Source organism: Thunnus albacares, chromosome 12 (genome assembly GCF_914725855.1).
Source record: "Thunnus albacares chromosome 12, fThuAlb1.1, whole genome shotgun sequence".
Classification (NCBI taxonomy): domain Eukaryota; kingdom Metazoa; phylum Chordata; class Actinopteri; order Scombriformes; family Scombridae; genus Thunnus; species Thunnus albacares.
The window spans coordinates 33,936,877-33,951,854 of NC_058117.1; the positions used below are offsets into that span (position 1 = coordinate 33,936,877).

The 14,978-nt window shown below is 43.3% G+C and overlaps 1 protein-coding gene across 2 annotated transcripts; it reads right to left on the reverse strand.

Moving 5' to 3' along the window:
* Nucleotides 1–208: 208 nt before the first annotated feature.
* Nucleotides 209–14,906, reverse strand: si:dkey-154p10.3 (gastrula zinc finger protein XlCGF57.1). 2 transcript variants are annotated; one of them, XM_044367354.1, is made up of 8 exons: nt 14,030–14,906; nt 11,787–12,233; nt 8,529–9,093; nt 8,379–8,448; nt 7,851–8,027; nt 3,691–3,824; nt 505–628; nt 209–422 (listed from the first exon to the last, which is right to left on the reverse strand). In XM_044367354.1, exons 2-8 carry the CDS (start codon nt 12,216–12,218, stop codon nt 281–283), a joined length of 1,644 nt encoding a protein of 547 aa, XP_044223289.1. In that variant the 5' UTR covers nt 12,219–12,233; nt 14,030–14,906; the 3' UTR covers nt 209–280. The 2 variants fall into 2 exon arrangements, with proteins under 2 accessions (XP_044223289.1, XP_044223290.1); XM_044367355.1 differs by having other exon boundaries at nt 7,851–7,970; nt 14,030–14,905.
* Nucleotides 14,907–14,978: the final 72 nt, after the last annotated feature.

The following is a 14,978-nucleotide window of genomic DNA, read 5'->3' on the forward strand; positions in this document are numbered from 1 at the left end:
TGAACAATGTTCCACCGACAACAAAGGTTTATAAAACCAGTCAAGGACCTTAACGTTCAGAGGAAAGTGTGTTTGGAAGGCGGAGTGTGTGGTGAGTTTTGCTGACAGCAGCTGCTTCCTTTGTGTGTTTGTCTGGAACGTTTGTTAAAAATGAAACTTAATTTTCATGTTTCTACTTTTATTTTCAAAAATCAGCCACAAAATAAAAAACATTCAATAAAGTTTTATTACAATCCAGCCGACCGCAGCCGCCCAATGAGATTGTCCGGCCCCTGTGAGGTCACACCGGGGGGGTGTGGTGTCTGCGGACGTGTCGCAGCAGCAGCTGGCGGTCCGGACTTGAGTACTCGCACTGTTGGCATGGAAACGCCTCACCGGTGTGATGACGGCGAGTGTGGAGGTCCAAACTCTTCTTCTGGATGCTGACAAAGAAAAAATGTTACCATGGCAATCAGACACTAGGAGACATCAGTCACCATGACAACCAGATGCGTCTGCTGTTACCTGCTGTAGTCACAGTGATCACAGCTGTACGGCTTCTCCTGACTGTGAGTCCTGCAGTGTCTCAGCAGAGAGCTGCGATCGATGGAGGCGTACGGACACTGAGCACACCTGTAGGGCTTCTCACCTGCACACACACGCACACGCACACACACGCACGCACACACACACGCACACACACGCACGCACGCACGCACGCACGCACGCACGCACGCACACACACACACACACGCACACGTACGCACACACACACACACGCACGCACACACACACACACACACACACACGCACGCACACACACACACACACGCACACACACACACACACACGCACACGCACGCACGCACGCACGCACACACACACACACACACGCACACGTACGCACACACACACACACACACGCACACACGCACACGTACGCACGCACGCACGCACGCACACACACACACACACACACGCACACGTACGCACGCACACACACACACACACACACGCACGCACGCACGCACGCACGCACACACACACACACACACGCACACGTACGCACACACACACACACACGCACGCACACACACACACACACACGCACACACACGTACGCGCACACACACACACACACACGTACGCACACACACACACACACACTGTGAGGTCTCAGGTCTGTGTTCTCCGTGTTGCGACTGTCTCTCCAGACTACATATTCCATGTGAACAGGGACTGACCCTCACGGGCACAGCTGACATGATGGTCATATGACCTGTGGTGGTCGTGCACGGATTGGCAACATGTTATATAAGCAGCACATGTAGCCTCTTTGATTCCTTGACGTCCACGTTCAGGTGTGTGTATGAGTTGTGTTGATTCGGTGTGTCGAACCTGAGCGGGTCTATGGGCCCCTCTCTCGATCGCTTCCTACACAGGCTGGCGGAAGCGTGGCGGCCGCTTGCACAGCTACCGCCCACATGAAATCCAACCTCGTTGGAGGAAACGGTGGGCGTGCTTCCCTGTTGGTCGCTGAACCACCGTGGCTGAAGCGTAGCTTACTGAGTATCTACGGCAGTGCGTCTAATGCACACAGCTTCAGTCCCTCGTGGAATCTGACTGCTTTGGTTCAGCCGTAGCCGATCTCTTCACCTCCGGTGAGACAGTTCACTGTCCTCTCTGCTTAGTCACAGATATGATGGCACATCGGTGGCCACAGGGAGTCCTGTATGCCTTCCCTCCCTTCACACTCCTGCATCGACTCCTACAAAGATTTGAGGTGGAAGACGTGAGCTTCATCCTGATGGCCCCAAACTGGCCAACTGGTCGGTGGTGGTGGTGGTGGTGGGTAGCAGCCACATGTTTCCCCATTCTGTATTTCTCTGTCCAGTGTCGTCAGGTTAGGCTAACCCATTGTCGTTGCTAACTTTGGAGCTAATCCCCTTCACTTTTCCAGCAGTTGGGGAAACAACAGATGTGACTTTTCTTGGTCTTGAGAAGCTGCAGCATTTATTTACTGACACGCAGTCTCTATGTGGTTTTGGGGACAGACGCGGTCTCTATGTTGTTTTGGGGACAGACGCAGTCTCTCTATGTGGTTTTGGGGACAGACGCGGTCTCTATGTGGTTTTGGGGACAGACGCAGTCTCTATGTGGTTTTGGGGACAGACGCAGTCTCTATGTGGTTTTGGGGACAGACGCAGTCTCTATGTGGTTTTGGGGACAGACGCGGTCTCTATGTGGTTTTGGGGACAGACGCAGTCTCTATGTGGTTTTGGGGACCAACAGGGAAGCACGCCCACCGTTTCCTCCAATGAGGTTGGATTTCATGTGGTCTCTATGTGTGTGAGTCCTCAGGTGTGTGTTACCTGTGTGAGTCTTCAGGTGTGTTACCTGTGTGTGTGTTACCTGTGTGAGTCTTCAGGTGTGTTACCTGTGTGTGTGTTACCTGTGTGTGTGTTACCTGTGTGAGTCTTCAGGTGTGTGTTACCTGCGTGTGTGTTACCTGTGTGTGTGTTACCTGTGTGTGTGTTACCTGTGTGAGTCTTCAGGTGTGTGTTACCTGCGTGTGTGTTACCTGTGTGTGTGTTACCTGTGTGTGTGTTACCTGTGTGTGTGTTACCTGTGTGAGTCTTCAGGTGTGTTACCTGTGTGTGTGTTACCTGTGTGTGTGTTACCTGTGTGAGTCTTCAGGTGTGTGTTACCTGTGTGTGTGTTACCTGTGTGTGTGTTACCTGTGTGAGTCTTCAGGTGTGTGTTACCTGTGTGTGTGTTACCTGTGTGAGTCTTCAGGTGTGTGTTACCTGTGTGAGTCTTCAGGTGTGTGTTACCTGTGTGTGTGTTACCTGTGTGAGTCTTCAGGTGTGTGTTACCTGTGTGTGTGTTACCTGTGTGAGTCTTCAGGTGTGTGTTACCTGTGTGAGTCTTCAGGTGTGTGTTACCTGTGTGTGTGTTACCTGTGTGAGTCTTCAGGTGTGTGTTACCTGTGTGTGTGTTACCTGTGTGAGTCTTCAGGTGTGTGTTACCTGTGTGTGTGTTACCTGTGTGAGTCTTCAGGTGTGTGTTACCTGTGTGTGTGTTACCTGTGTGAGTCTTCAGGTGTGTTACCTGTGTGTGTGTTACCTGTGTGAGTCTTCAGGTGTGTTACCTGTGTGTGTGTTACCTGTGTGTGTGTTACCTGTGTGAGTCTTCAGGTGTGTGTTACCTGCGTGTGTGTTACCTGTGTGTGTGTTACCTGTGTGTGTGTTACCTGTGTGAGTCTTCAGGTGTGTTACCTGTGTGAGTCTTCAGGTGTGTTACCTGTGTGTGTGTTACCTGTGTGTGTGTTACCTGTGTGTGTATTACCTGTGTGAGTCTTCAGGTGTGTGTTACCTGCGTGTGTGTTACCTGTGTGTGTGTTACCTGTGTGTGTGTTACCTGTGTGAGTCTTCAGGTGTGTGTTACCTGTGTGTGTGTTACCTGTGTGAGTCTTCAGGTGTGTGTTACCTGTGTGAGTCTTCAGGTGTGTGTTACCTGTGTGTGTGTTACCTGTGTGAGTCTTCAGGTGTGTGTTACCTGTGTGAGTCTTCAGGTGTGTGTTACCTGTGTGTGTGTTACCTGTGTGAGTCTTCAGGTGTGTGTTACCTGTGTGAGTCTTCAGGTGTGTGTTACCTGTGTGTGTGTTACCTGTGTGAGTCTTCAGGTGTGTGTTACCTGTGTGTGTGTTACCTGTGTGAGTCCTCAGGTGTTGCAGCAGTGAGGCCTTCAGTCTGCTGCTGTAGGGACAGTGAGGACAGGTGAACGGTTTGTCTCCTCCATGTACACCCAGGTGACGCCTCAGAGTCAGCTTGGTAGAGAACTTCCTGTGGAGAAAACACATCAAAGCTGTGATTGGTCCATTTCCGAGAGTAACCTGCTGACAGCAGTCTGATGTCCTGTGGAGTTAATTACTCATAATTAAGATTTCTTTATTATCATTTCTCAGCACTCACACTGAAGCAAAACTGATTCTCTGCATTTAACCCGTCGCACAGCAGCAGTGCAGCAACCAGCTCCATACATGCTAAACCTGACATACATGTTAAACCTGACATACATGTTAACTCTAACATACATGTTAAACCTGACATACACGTTAACTCTAACATACACGTTAACTCTGAAATACATGTTAATCCTGACATACATGTTAATCCTGACATACATGTTAAACCTGACATACACGTTAACTCTGACATACACGTTAACTCTAACATACACGTTAACCCTGACATACACGTTAACTCTAACATACATGTTAATCCTGACATACATGTTAAACCTGACATACACGTTAACTCTAACATACATGTTAACCCTGACATACACGTTAACTCTGACATACACGTTAACTCTAACATACACGTTAACCCTGACATACACGTTAACTCTAACATACACGTTAACTCTAACATACACGTTAACTCTAACATACACGTTAACCCTGACATACACGTTAACTCTAACATACACGTTAACCCTGACATACACGTTAACTCTAACATACGTGTTAATCCTGACATACACGTTAACTCTAACATACATGTTAACTCTGACATACGTGTTAATCCTGACATACACGTTAACTCTAACATACATGTTAATCCTGACATACACGTTAACTCTAACATACATGTTAACCCTGACATACACGTTAACTCTAACATACATGTTAATCCTGACATACATGTTAAACCTGACATACACGTTAACTCTGACATACACGTTAACTCTAACATACACGTTAACTCTAACATACACGTTAACCCTGACATACACGTTAACTCTAACATACACGTTAACCCTGACATACACGTTAACTCTAACATACGTGTTAATCCTGACATACACGTTAACTCTAACATACATGTTAACTCTGACATACGTGTTAATCCTGACATACACGTTAACTCTAACATACATGTTAACCCTGACATACACGTTAACTCTAACATACATGTTAACCCTGACATACACGTTAACTCTAACATACACGTTAACTCTAACATACATGTTAACCCTGACATACACGTTAACTCTAACATACACGTTAACTCTGACATACGTGTTAAACCTGACATACACGTTAACTCTAACATACATGTTAACTCTAACATACACGTTAACTCTAACATACACGTTAACTCTAACATACATGTTAATCCTGACATACACGTTAACTCTAACATACGTGTTAATCCTGACATACACGTTAACTCTAACATACACGTTAACTCTAACATACACGTTAACTCTAACATACGTGTTAATCCTGACATACACGTTAACTCTAACATACACGTTAACTCTAACATACACGTTAACTCTGACATACATGTTAATCCTGACATACATGTTAAACCTGACATACACGTTAACTCTAACATACGTGTTAATCCTGACATACACGTTAACTCTAACATACACGTTAACTCTGACATACACGTTAACTCTAACATACACGTTAACTCTGACATACACGTTAACTCTGACATACATGTTAACTCTAACATACATGTTAAACCTGACATACATGTTAACTCTGACATACATGTTAAACCTGACATACATGTTAACTCTGACATACATGTTAAACCTGACATACATGTTAACTCTAACATACATGTTAAACCTGACATACACGTTAACTCTAACATACACGTTAACTCTGACATACATGTTAATCCTGACATACATGTTAAACCTGACATACATGTTAACTCTAACATATATGTTAAACCTGACATACACGTTAACTCTAACATACACGTTAACTCTGACATACATGTTAATCCTGACATACATGTTAAACCTGACATACATGTTAACTCTAACATACATGTTAATCCTGACATACATGTTAAACCTGACATACACGTTAACTCTGACATACACGTTAACTCTAACATACATGTTAACCCTGACATACACGTTAACTCTAACATACATGTTAACCCTGACATACACGTTAACTCTAACATACACGTTAACTCTGACATACACGTTAACTCTAACATACACGTTAACCCTGACATACACGTTAACTCTAACATACACGTTAACTCTAACATACGTGTTAATCCTGACATACACGTTAACTCTAACATACACGTTAACTCTAACATACACGTTAACTCTGACATACATGTTAATCCTGACATACATGTTAATCCTGACATACATGTTAAACCTGACATACATGTTAACTCTAACATACATGTTAACTCTAACATACATGTTAATCCTGACATACACGTTAACTCTAACATACGTGTTAATCCTGACATACACGTTAACTCTAACATACACGTTAACTCTAACATACACGTTAACTCTGACATACACGTTAACTCTAACATACACGTTAACTCTGAAATACACGTTAACTCTAACATACACGTTAACTCTGACATACACGTTAACTCTAACATACACGTTAACTCTGACATACATGTTAACTCTAACATACATGTTAAACCTGACATACATGTTAACTCTGACATACATGTTAAACCTGACATACATGTTAACTCTAACATACATGTTAAACCTGACATACATGTTAACTCTAACATACATGTTAAACCTGACATACACGTTAACTCCAACATACACGTTAACTCTGACATACATGTTAATCCTGACATACATGTTAAACCTGACATACATGTTAACTCTAACATACATGTTAAACCTGACATACACGTTAACTCTAACATACACGTTAACTCTGACATACATGTTAAACCTGACATACACGTTAACTCTAACATACACGTTAACTCTGACATACATGTTAATCCTGACATACATGTTAAACCTGACATACATGTTAACTCTAACATACATGTTAATCCTGACATACATGTTAAACCTGACATACACGTTAACTCTGACATACACGTTAACTCTAACATACATGTTAACCCTGACATACACGTTAACTCTAACATACATGTTAACCCTGACATACACGTTAACTCTAACATACACGTTAACTCTGACATACATGTTAACTCTAACATACACGTTAACCCTGACATACACGTTAACTCTAACATACATGTTAACTCTGACATACGTGTTAATCCTGACATACACGTTAACTCTAACATACACGTTAACTCTAACATACACGTTAACCCTGACATACACGTTAACTCTAACATACGTGTTAATCCTGACATACACGTTAACTCTAACATACATGTTAACCCTGACATACACGTTAACTCTAACATACATGTTAACTCTGACATACGTGTTAATCCTGACATACATGTTAACTCTAACATACACGTTAACCCTGACATACACGTTAACTCTAACATACGTGTTAATCCTGACATACACGTTAACTCTAACATACATGTTAACCCTGACATACACGTTAACTCTAACATACACGTTAACTCTAACATACATGTTAACTCTAACATACACGTTAACTCTAACATACACGTTAACTCTGACATACACGTTAACCCTGACATACATGTTAACTCTAACATACGTGTTAAAACTGACATACACGTTAACTCTAACATACATGTTAATCCTGACATACACGTTAACTCTAACATACATGTTAATCCTGACATACATGTTAATCCTGACATACATGTTAACCCTGACATACATGTTAATCCTGACATACATGTTAATCCTGACATACATGTTAACCCTGACATACATGTTAATCCTGACATACATGTTAATCCTGACATACACGTTAACTCTAACATACATGTTAATCCTGACATACATGTTAATCCTGACATACATGTTAATCCTGACATACGTGTTAACCCTGACATACATGTCTCTGAGGAGTGGAACGATGTCGTTACCTGTTACACAGCGAGCAGCAGAAACGCGTCGTCTCCTCGCCACACTTTTCTTCTTCTTCTGTCTTTTTCCTGGTTCTCTTCCTGCTGTCCGAGACGTTCTGCAGAGAACCTGTCTGAGTTCTAGAACAGCAACATGTGATGTCACACGGGGAGGCAGGAACACAGGTTTCTGATTGGCTGTTATAACAATAATAATAACATTAATATAAAGTATCATCAGCAAATGATTGATCATAAATTCAATAATTATTGATATTTTTATTGACAATTTAAACATTTGGATGATTTGACGGGTTTTTGTAGATATGTTTTAGCAGCTTTAGACAAAAAATATTATGATGATATTTTGAGATCAGTTTGTATGTTTTCGGACTCGTCATGGTTTTTGTGACTCTTTGAATGATATTTTGCTAATTTTGTTATGTTATTATATTTGAGGATGTTTTGTTTTGCATTTCTAATATTTTTCATGTCTGTTATTATATTTTGGGAATACTATGCACATTTTTTAAATAATATTATGCAAACTTTGGCTCTCTGTCCAGGTGCTTCGCCTTCTTCCTGCCTGCTCGTCCAATCAGCTGGCGCCTCCGTCGTTCTGGAGGAAACACATCATCGTCAGTGTGAGAGCGGTGAGTGATTATTGATTAGTTATCGTGCAGATGAAGATGTTCTGACCTGAGCGGTCTGCGTGTGTTTGTTGGTGAGCGTTGCGTGACGCGGCGTTCCTGAACGTCTTCAGACAGAGCGGACAGCTGAACGGTCGTGACGCCTCCCTCTTCTTCTTCTGCTGCTCCCTCCTCCTCCTCCTCCTGCAGTGAGTCCTCCAGTGAGGCTCCAGCTGCTCCCAGCTGTCAGCCGTCAGGCTGCAGCAGACGCAGCTGAACCCGCCCGCCGCCCGGTGAGACCTGACGTGGACGTCCAACAGCCGCCTGGACGGCAGCGTCAGAGGACATAGAACACACGGCAGGTGGCGTGTTTTGGGCGTCTGCACGCCGTCTGTCGAGCCACATGGAGGCAGGTGGGTGGAGTCATCTGTTGGAGGGCGGTGCTGCGTGGACCGGGCAGCGGGAGGAGGGGGAGGCGGCCGGGCAGCGGAGATGCGACACAGTCCCAGAGTCATGAGGTGGGCGGACTGAGCCATCTCCTCCTGAGTGGCGGGGGGGTTGATGGGACAGGAAAGGTCCACAGAGGCCCCCTTCAGAGGGAAGATGGAGGACTCCTCCTCAAACAGAGTGCTGACCTGCAGACAGCACAGAGGGCACACTGAACACACATACACACAGGTAGGTAGGTGTGTGCATAGATACAGACAAATGAAAGGAAAAACTGGTCCAGGTCTGGATGTTGACCCCTACAGTGAGGGGGTCTGGTCCAGGTCTGGATGTTGACCCCTACGGTGAGGGGGTCTGGTCCAGGTCTGGATGTTGACCCCTACAGGGAGGGGGTCTGGTCCAGGTCTGGATGTTGACCCCTACAGTGAGGGGGTCTGGTCCAGGTCTGGATGTTGACCCCTACAGGGAGGGGGTCTGGTCCAGGTCTGGATGTTGACCCCTACAGTGAGGGGGTCCGGGGCCTCTGTTATGGTTTGGGTCACAGCTAATCATCAAAACATCAGATGAGGAATCTTTCTGTTCATCAGCTTTGTAATTGATCCTACAGTCTCTGAACATCATTGGTCATAAACATCTTCCTCATGTGGTGTTGTGATGATGATGATGATGATGATGAAGAGCGATGTCAGCTGGGTTGAGATCTGGTGACTGTGAAGGTCGTAACATCTGATTCACATCATTTAATCTTCATCAAACCATCATCGTCATCCTGGAAGAGACCACTCCCATCAGGATAAAGCTGATCACTCCCATCAGGATAAAGCTGATCACTCACAACTACTTTGTATTGATAAGCAGTGACCCTTCCCTCTAAGGGGACAAGTGGACCCAAACCATGCCAGAATAACAGAGCCCCCAGACCCCCTCACTGTAGGGGTCCAGCACTCAGACCTGGACCAGTTTATATATATATATATATATATATACAGACATACCGAACCTGAGGAAGACACACCACCCCCCAGGGGAGGGGGGTGAGAGGAAGATTTTTTTTAAAACATGTTTATATATGTATATATATATTTATATATTTTATTTACTATCATATATATATATATATACACACACATTTTTATTTGTATTTATTTTTTTAAATCTCCCTCTCTGTCTTCCTCAGGTTCGGGTCCTCTACCAGAGTTCTGGGAGTTTGAGGGTTCTGTGCAGTAGGACTGGGCTCTTCTGGACAGAGGGGGGGGTGAGAGGGAGATTTGCATAAATATGACCTAAAACGTGATCAGATATTTACACAAGTCCTAAAACTAGATAAAGTGAACCCAATTAAACAAACGAGACAAATAAAAAAAATTTTTTTTCATCTTTTTCATTTATTTATTGAGGAAAATGATCCAATCTTACACATTTATGGGAGGCAACAGTATGTGAACCCTTGCTTTCAGTAACTGGTGTGACCTCCGTTACAGCGATAACTTCAACGAAACGTTTCCAGTAACTGTTTATCAGCTCTGCACATCGTTCCTCCTCACAGAACAGTCTCAGCTCAGGGATGCTGGTGAGCTTCTCAACATGAACTGTCTGCTTCAGGTCCTTCCACAGCATTTCTTTGGGATTAAGGTCAGGACTTTGACTCGGTCGTTCCAAAACATTATCTTTCTTCTGCTTTAACTATTCTTTGGTAGAATGACTGGTGTGTTTAGGGTTGTTGTCTTACTGTATGACTCACTTTCTGTTGAGCTTCAGTTCACAGACGGATATCTTGACATTTTCCTGTAGAATCTGCTGGTACGACTCAGAACTCACAGCTCCATCAATGATTGCAAGCTGTCCTGGTTCAGAGGCAGCAAAGCAGCCCAAACCATGATACCACCACCACCATGTTTCACAGATGGGTTCAGGTTCTTATGCTGGAATGCAGTTTTGCTCATCGCCAAACATAAAGCTTCTCATTCAAGACGAAAAGTTTGACTTTGGTCTCATCCATCCACAGAACATTGTTCTAATCACCTTCTGGCTCCATGTGGTCTTTAGTGAACCGTAGACGGCAGCAATGTTCTGTTTGGAGAGTAGTGGGTTTCTCCTTGCAACTCTGCCATGAACACCATTGATGTTCAATGTTCTCCTGATGGTGGACTCATTAACATGGACTGTAGCCACTGCAAGAGAGACCTTTAGTTTCCTAGATGTTACCCTGGGGTCTGTTATGACCTCCTGGACTATTACACACCTGCTCTTGGTGTGATCTTTGTTGTTCGACCACTCCTGGGGAGGGTAACAGTGCTGTTGGATGTCTTCACTTTGTACACGATCTGCCTGACAGTCGACTGGTGGAGTCCAAACTCTTTAGAAATGGTTTTGTAACCTTTTCCAGCCTGATGAGCATCAACAACTCTTCTTCCAAATCCTCAGAAATCTCCTTTGTTTGAGCCATGACACACTTCCACAAACCTGTGAAGCTCAGATTTCTCTTCTTTAAATAAGGCAGGGCCTCCCAGACTCACACTGGATTGTCATCCCATTGATTGAAACACTCGACTCTAATTTCCCCTTCAAATGTATTGATAATCCTAGAGGTTCACATACTTTTGCCTCACACACAAATATGTAACATTGGATCATTTTCCTCAATAAATAAATGAACAAGTGGAAAGTTCTTGTCTCATTAGTTTAACTGATGTCTCTTCATCTAGTTTTAGGACTTGAGTGGAAATCTGATCATGTTTTAGGTCACATTTATGCAGAAACAGCAAATTCTACGAGGTTCACAAGCTTTCAAGCAGCACTGTGTATATATACATACATATATGTGTGTATGTGTTTGTGTTCATGTGTGTGTGTGTGTGTGTGTGTGTGTCAGGTGTGTCACCTCACAGGTGTGTGCGACCTGCAGCCCCCCCTCTGTGATGTCACAGGTGGGCGGGGTCATGCTGCCCAGCATGTTGTAGAGCAAGAAGTCTTCGTCCTCGTCGCTCTGCTTCGACTCTCCGCTCAGATCCAGCCTATAGGGCGACGCTCCCTGCCGGAGCCCCGCCTCCTCCTCTGTCCCGCCCAGACAGGTGAGCTCGGGGGGGCGGTGCCTGAGCTGTAGGTGGCTGCCGATGGCGGTCTTCAGGCCGCAGGTGAACTGACAGAGTTTACAGCGATACACCTCCACCAGGAAGGACTCCACCAGGTTAGCCCCGCCCTCCACATGGCCGGCCACGCCCTCCGCCTGCTCGCAGTACAGGCTGCTCTCAGCCCCGCCCACCACCTGCAGCGTCACCGGGCTGATGTCACGGTACCGCTGCAGTGACATCATGCTGACCTTTGACCCCTGCAGGTGTCAAACTTTACTTCATTAGACTAAAAGAGCTGATTATTGGTCTGATCAGTTATTGATAATCGTTTTTCCTGTTGAACTAAATTATTACAGAAACTAAAAATCTGCTTATGTGTGCCTGGTCATATTGATCAGTTATTGATGATCAGTTATTGATTATCAGTTAATGATGATCAGTTATTGATTATCAGTTAATGATGATCAGTTATTGATTGTCAGTTAATGATGATCACAGTTCAGTCATTCTATAATTTTGGGTACATTTCACTTCAATGAAAAGGTAATCAATAATCAGCAGATTGATGAAAATGAAATGTTAGCAGCTGTTTTAAGGGTCTCAGGTAGACTTGGCTTTAGTTTAAGGGGTCTCAGGTAGACTTGGCTTTAGTTTAAGGGGTCTCAGGTAGACTTGGCTTTAGTTTAAGGGGTCTGAGGTAGACTTGGCTTTAGTTTAAGGGGTCTGAGGTAGACTTGGTTTTAGTTTAAGGGGTCTGAGGTAGACTTGGTTTTAGTTTAAGGGGTCTCAGGTAGACTTGGTTTTAGTTTAAGGGGTCTGAGGTAGACTTGGTTTTAGTTTAAGGGGTCTCAGGTAGACTTGGCTTTAGTTTAAGGGGTCTGAGGTAGACTTGGTTTTAGTTTAAGGGGTCTCAGGTAGACTTGGTTTTAGTTTAAGGGGTCTCAGGTAGACTTGGTTTTAGTTTAAGGGGTCTCAGGTAGACTTGGTTTTAGTTTAAGGGGTCTCAGGTAGACTTGGCTTTAGTTTAAGGGGTCTGAGGTAGACTTGGTTTTAGTTTAAGGGGTCTGAGGTAGACTTGGTTTTAGTTTAAGGGGTCTGAGGTAGACTTGGTTTTAGTTTAAGGGGTCTGAGGTAGACTTGGTTTTAGTTTAAGGGGTCTCAGGCAGACTTGGTTTTAGTTTAAGGGGTCTCAGGCAGACTTGGTTTTAGTTTAAGGGGTCTCAGGCAGACTTGGTTTTAGTTTAAGGGGTCTCAGGTAGACTTGGTTTTAGTTTAAGGGTCTCAGGTAGACTTGGTTTTAGTTTAAGGGGTCTGAGGTAGACTTGGTTTTAGTTTAAGGGTCTCAAGTAGACTTGGTTTTAGTTTAAGGGGTCTCAGGTAGACTTGGTTTTAGTTTAAGGGGTCTCAGGTAGACTTGGTTTTAGTTTAAGGGGTCTCAGGTAGACTTGGTTTTAGTTTAAGGGTCTCAAGTAGACTTGGTTTTAGTTTAAGGGGTCTCAGGTAGACTTGGTTTTAGTTTAAGGGTCTCAGGTAGACTTGGTTTTAGTTTAAGGGGTCTGAGGTAGACTTGGTTTTAGTTTAAGGGGTCTCAGGCAGACTTGGCTTTAGTTTAAGGGGTCTGAGGCAGCCTAATGATAATGATAATAATGGTAATAATAACAATAATAATGATGATAATATAATAATAATAATAATAATATACTAATAATATAATAATAATAATAATAATAATAATAATAACAACAACAACAACAACAACAACAATAATAATAATAATATAATAATAATAATAATAATAATAATAATAATAATAATAACAATAATAATAATAATGTGTCTTTTTAACTATATAATTATCATCAATGAATGACTGTTATTGATGCTAACGTTAGCATGCTAACAGCGAGCTGGAACGACGTGCCTGCAGAAGCTAATGAAACACGTCACGCGGCAGCTCTGTGTTCGTATTGATGACGTTGTGATGACGTGATTCTAACGTGTTTAAAACAAGTTAAATATTAAAATGTTTCAGTAAAACTCAGCTGCTGTTTACCTGCTGCTGCTGCTGCTTCTTCTTCTACGGTCGTTTCTTCTTCTTCTTCTCGTTTAACGGCAGCTGGTCTCCACAGTTTTACGTCACTGCCACCTGCTGTCAGCTGATCAACCCTCTCTGACAGCTCACCTGATCGACCTGAGTTATTGATGATGTGACACGAGTCTGGACGTTTTGGTTCGTCGAAGCTGCGTATGAATGAATCTGGATCTGTTGCCATAGCAACATGTCCTGTTAAACTGCACCTGATTGTCGGTCGTCTGATCAGGACCAAGACTCGGTGAAACCACGAACATGAACTCATGTTTATAATGAAAGAATGATCAATCATTATGTACAACTAGTATAATAATGAACCTTTACTACAGCTAAAGAAGAATTTAACGGAGTCTTCATGAGCACAAGATAATCAATTATAAATCCTAATGTGATTATCTGAGATCAGTCTGTTATTTCTATACATGCCAGCTAGGATGGATACGAGACCTACAGATGTGCTTCAGCGGGAGTCACAGTTTAAAATGCACAGTGAAAAAGATGTCTGGACCATTTCAGTTGTTGAGATGAATCACAGCCAGTTTATTCTGATTAATATTTAGGACACCAAAAGTAACGTTAAAAGATGTTGAGTCAAACGTCTGTCGTCTGTATTCAATCTACCCTTCAGCTAAAGTAACATGAGGAGGTGATTTTAATGCTGTTCTGATGAGAATACAGATCGATGGCCTCCAGAGAATAAAACCACTGACTGTGAACTCAAACATACATATTTATGAATTATAATCTGACATTGTAATTAGACTGTAATCTGTCGGACTGTAATCTGTCGGACTGTAATCTGTCAGACTGTAATCTGTCAGATTGTAATCTGTCAGATTGTAATCTATCAGATTGTAATCTGTCAGATTGGAATCTATCAGATTGTAATCTGTCAGACTGTAATCTGTCG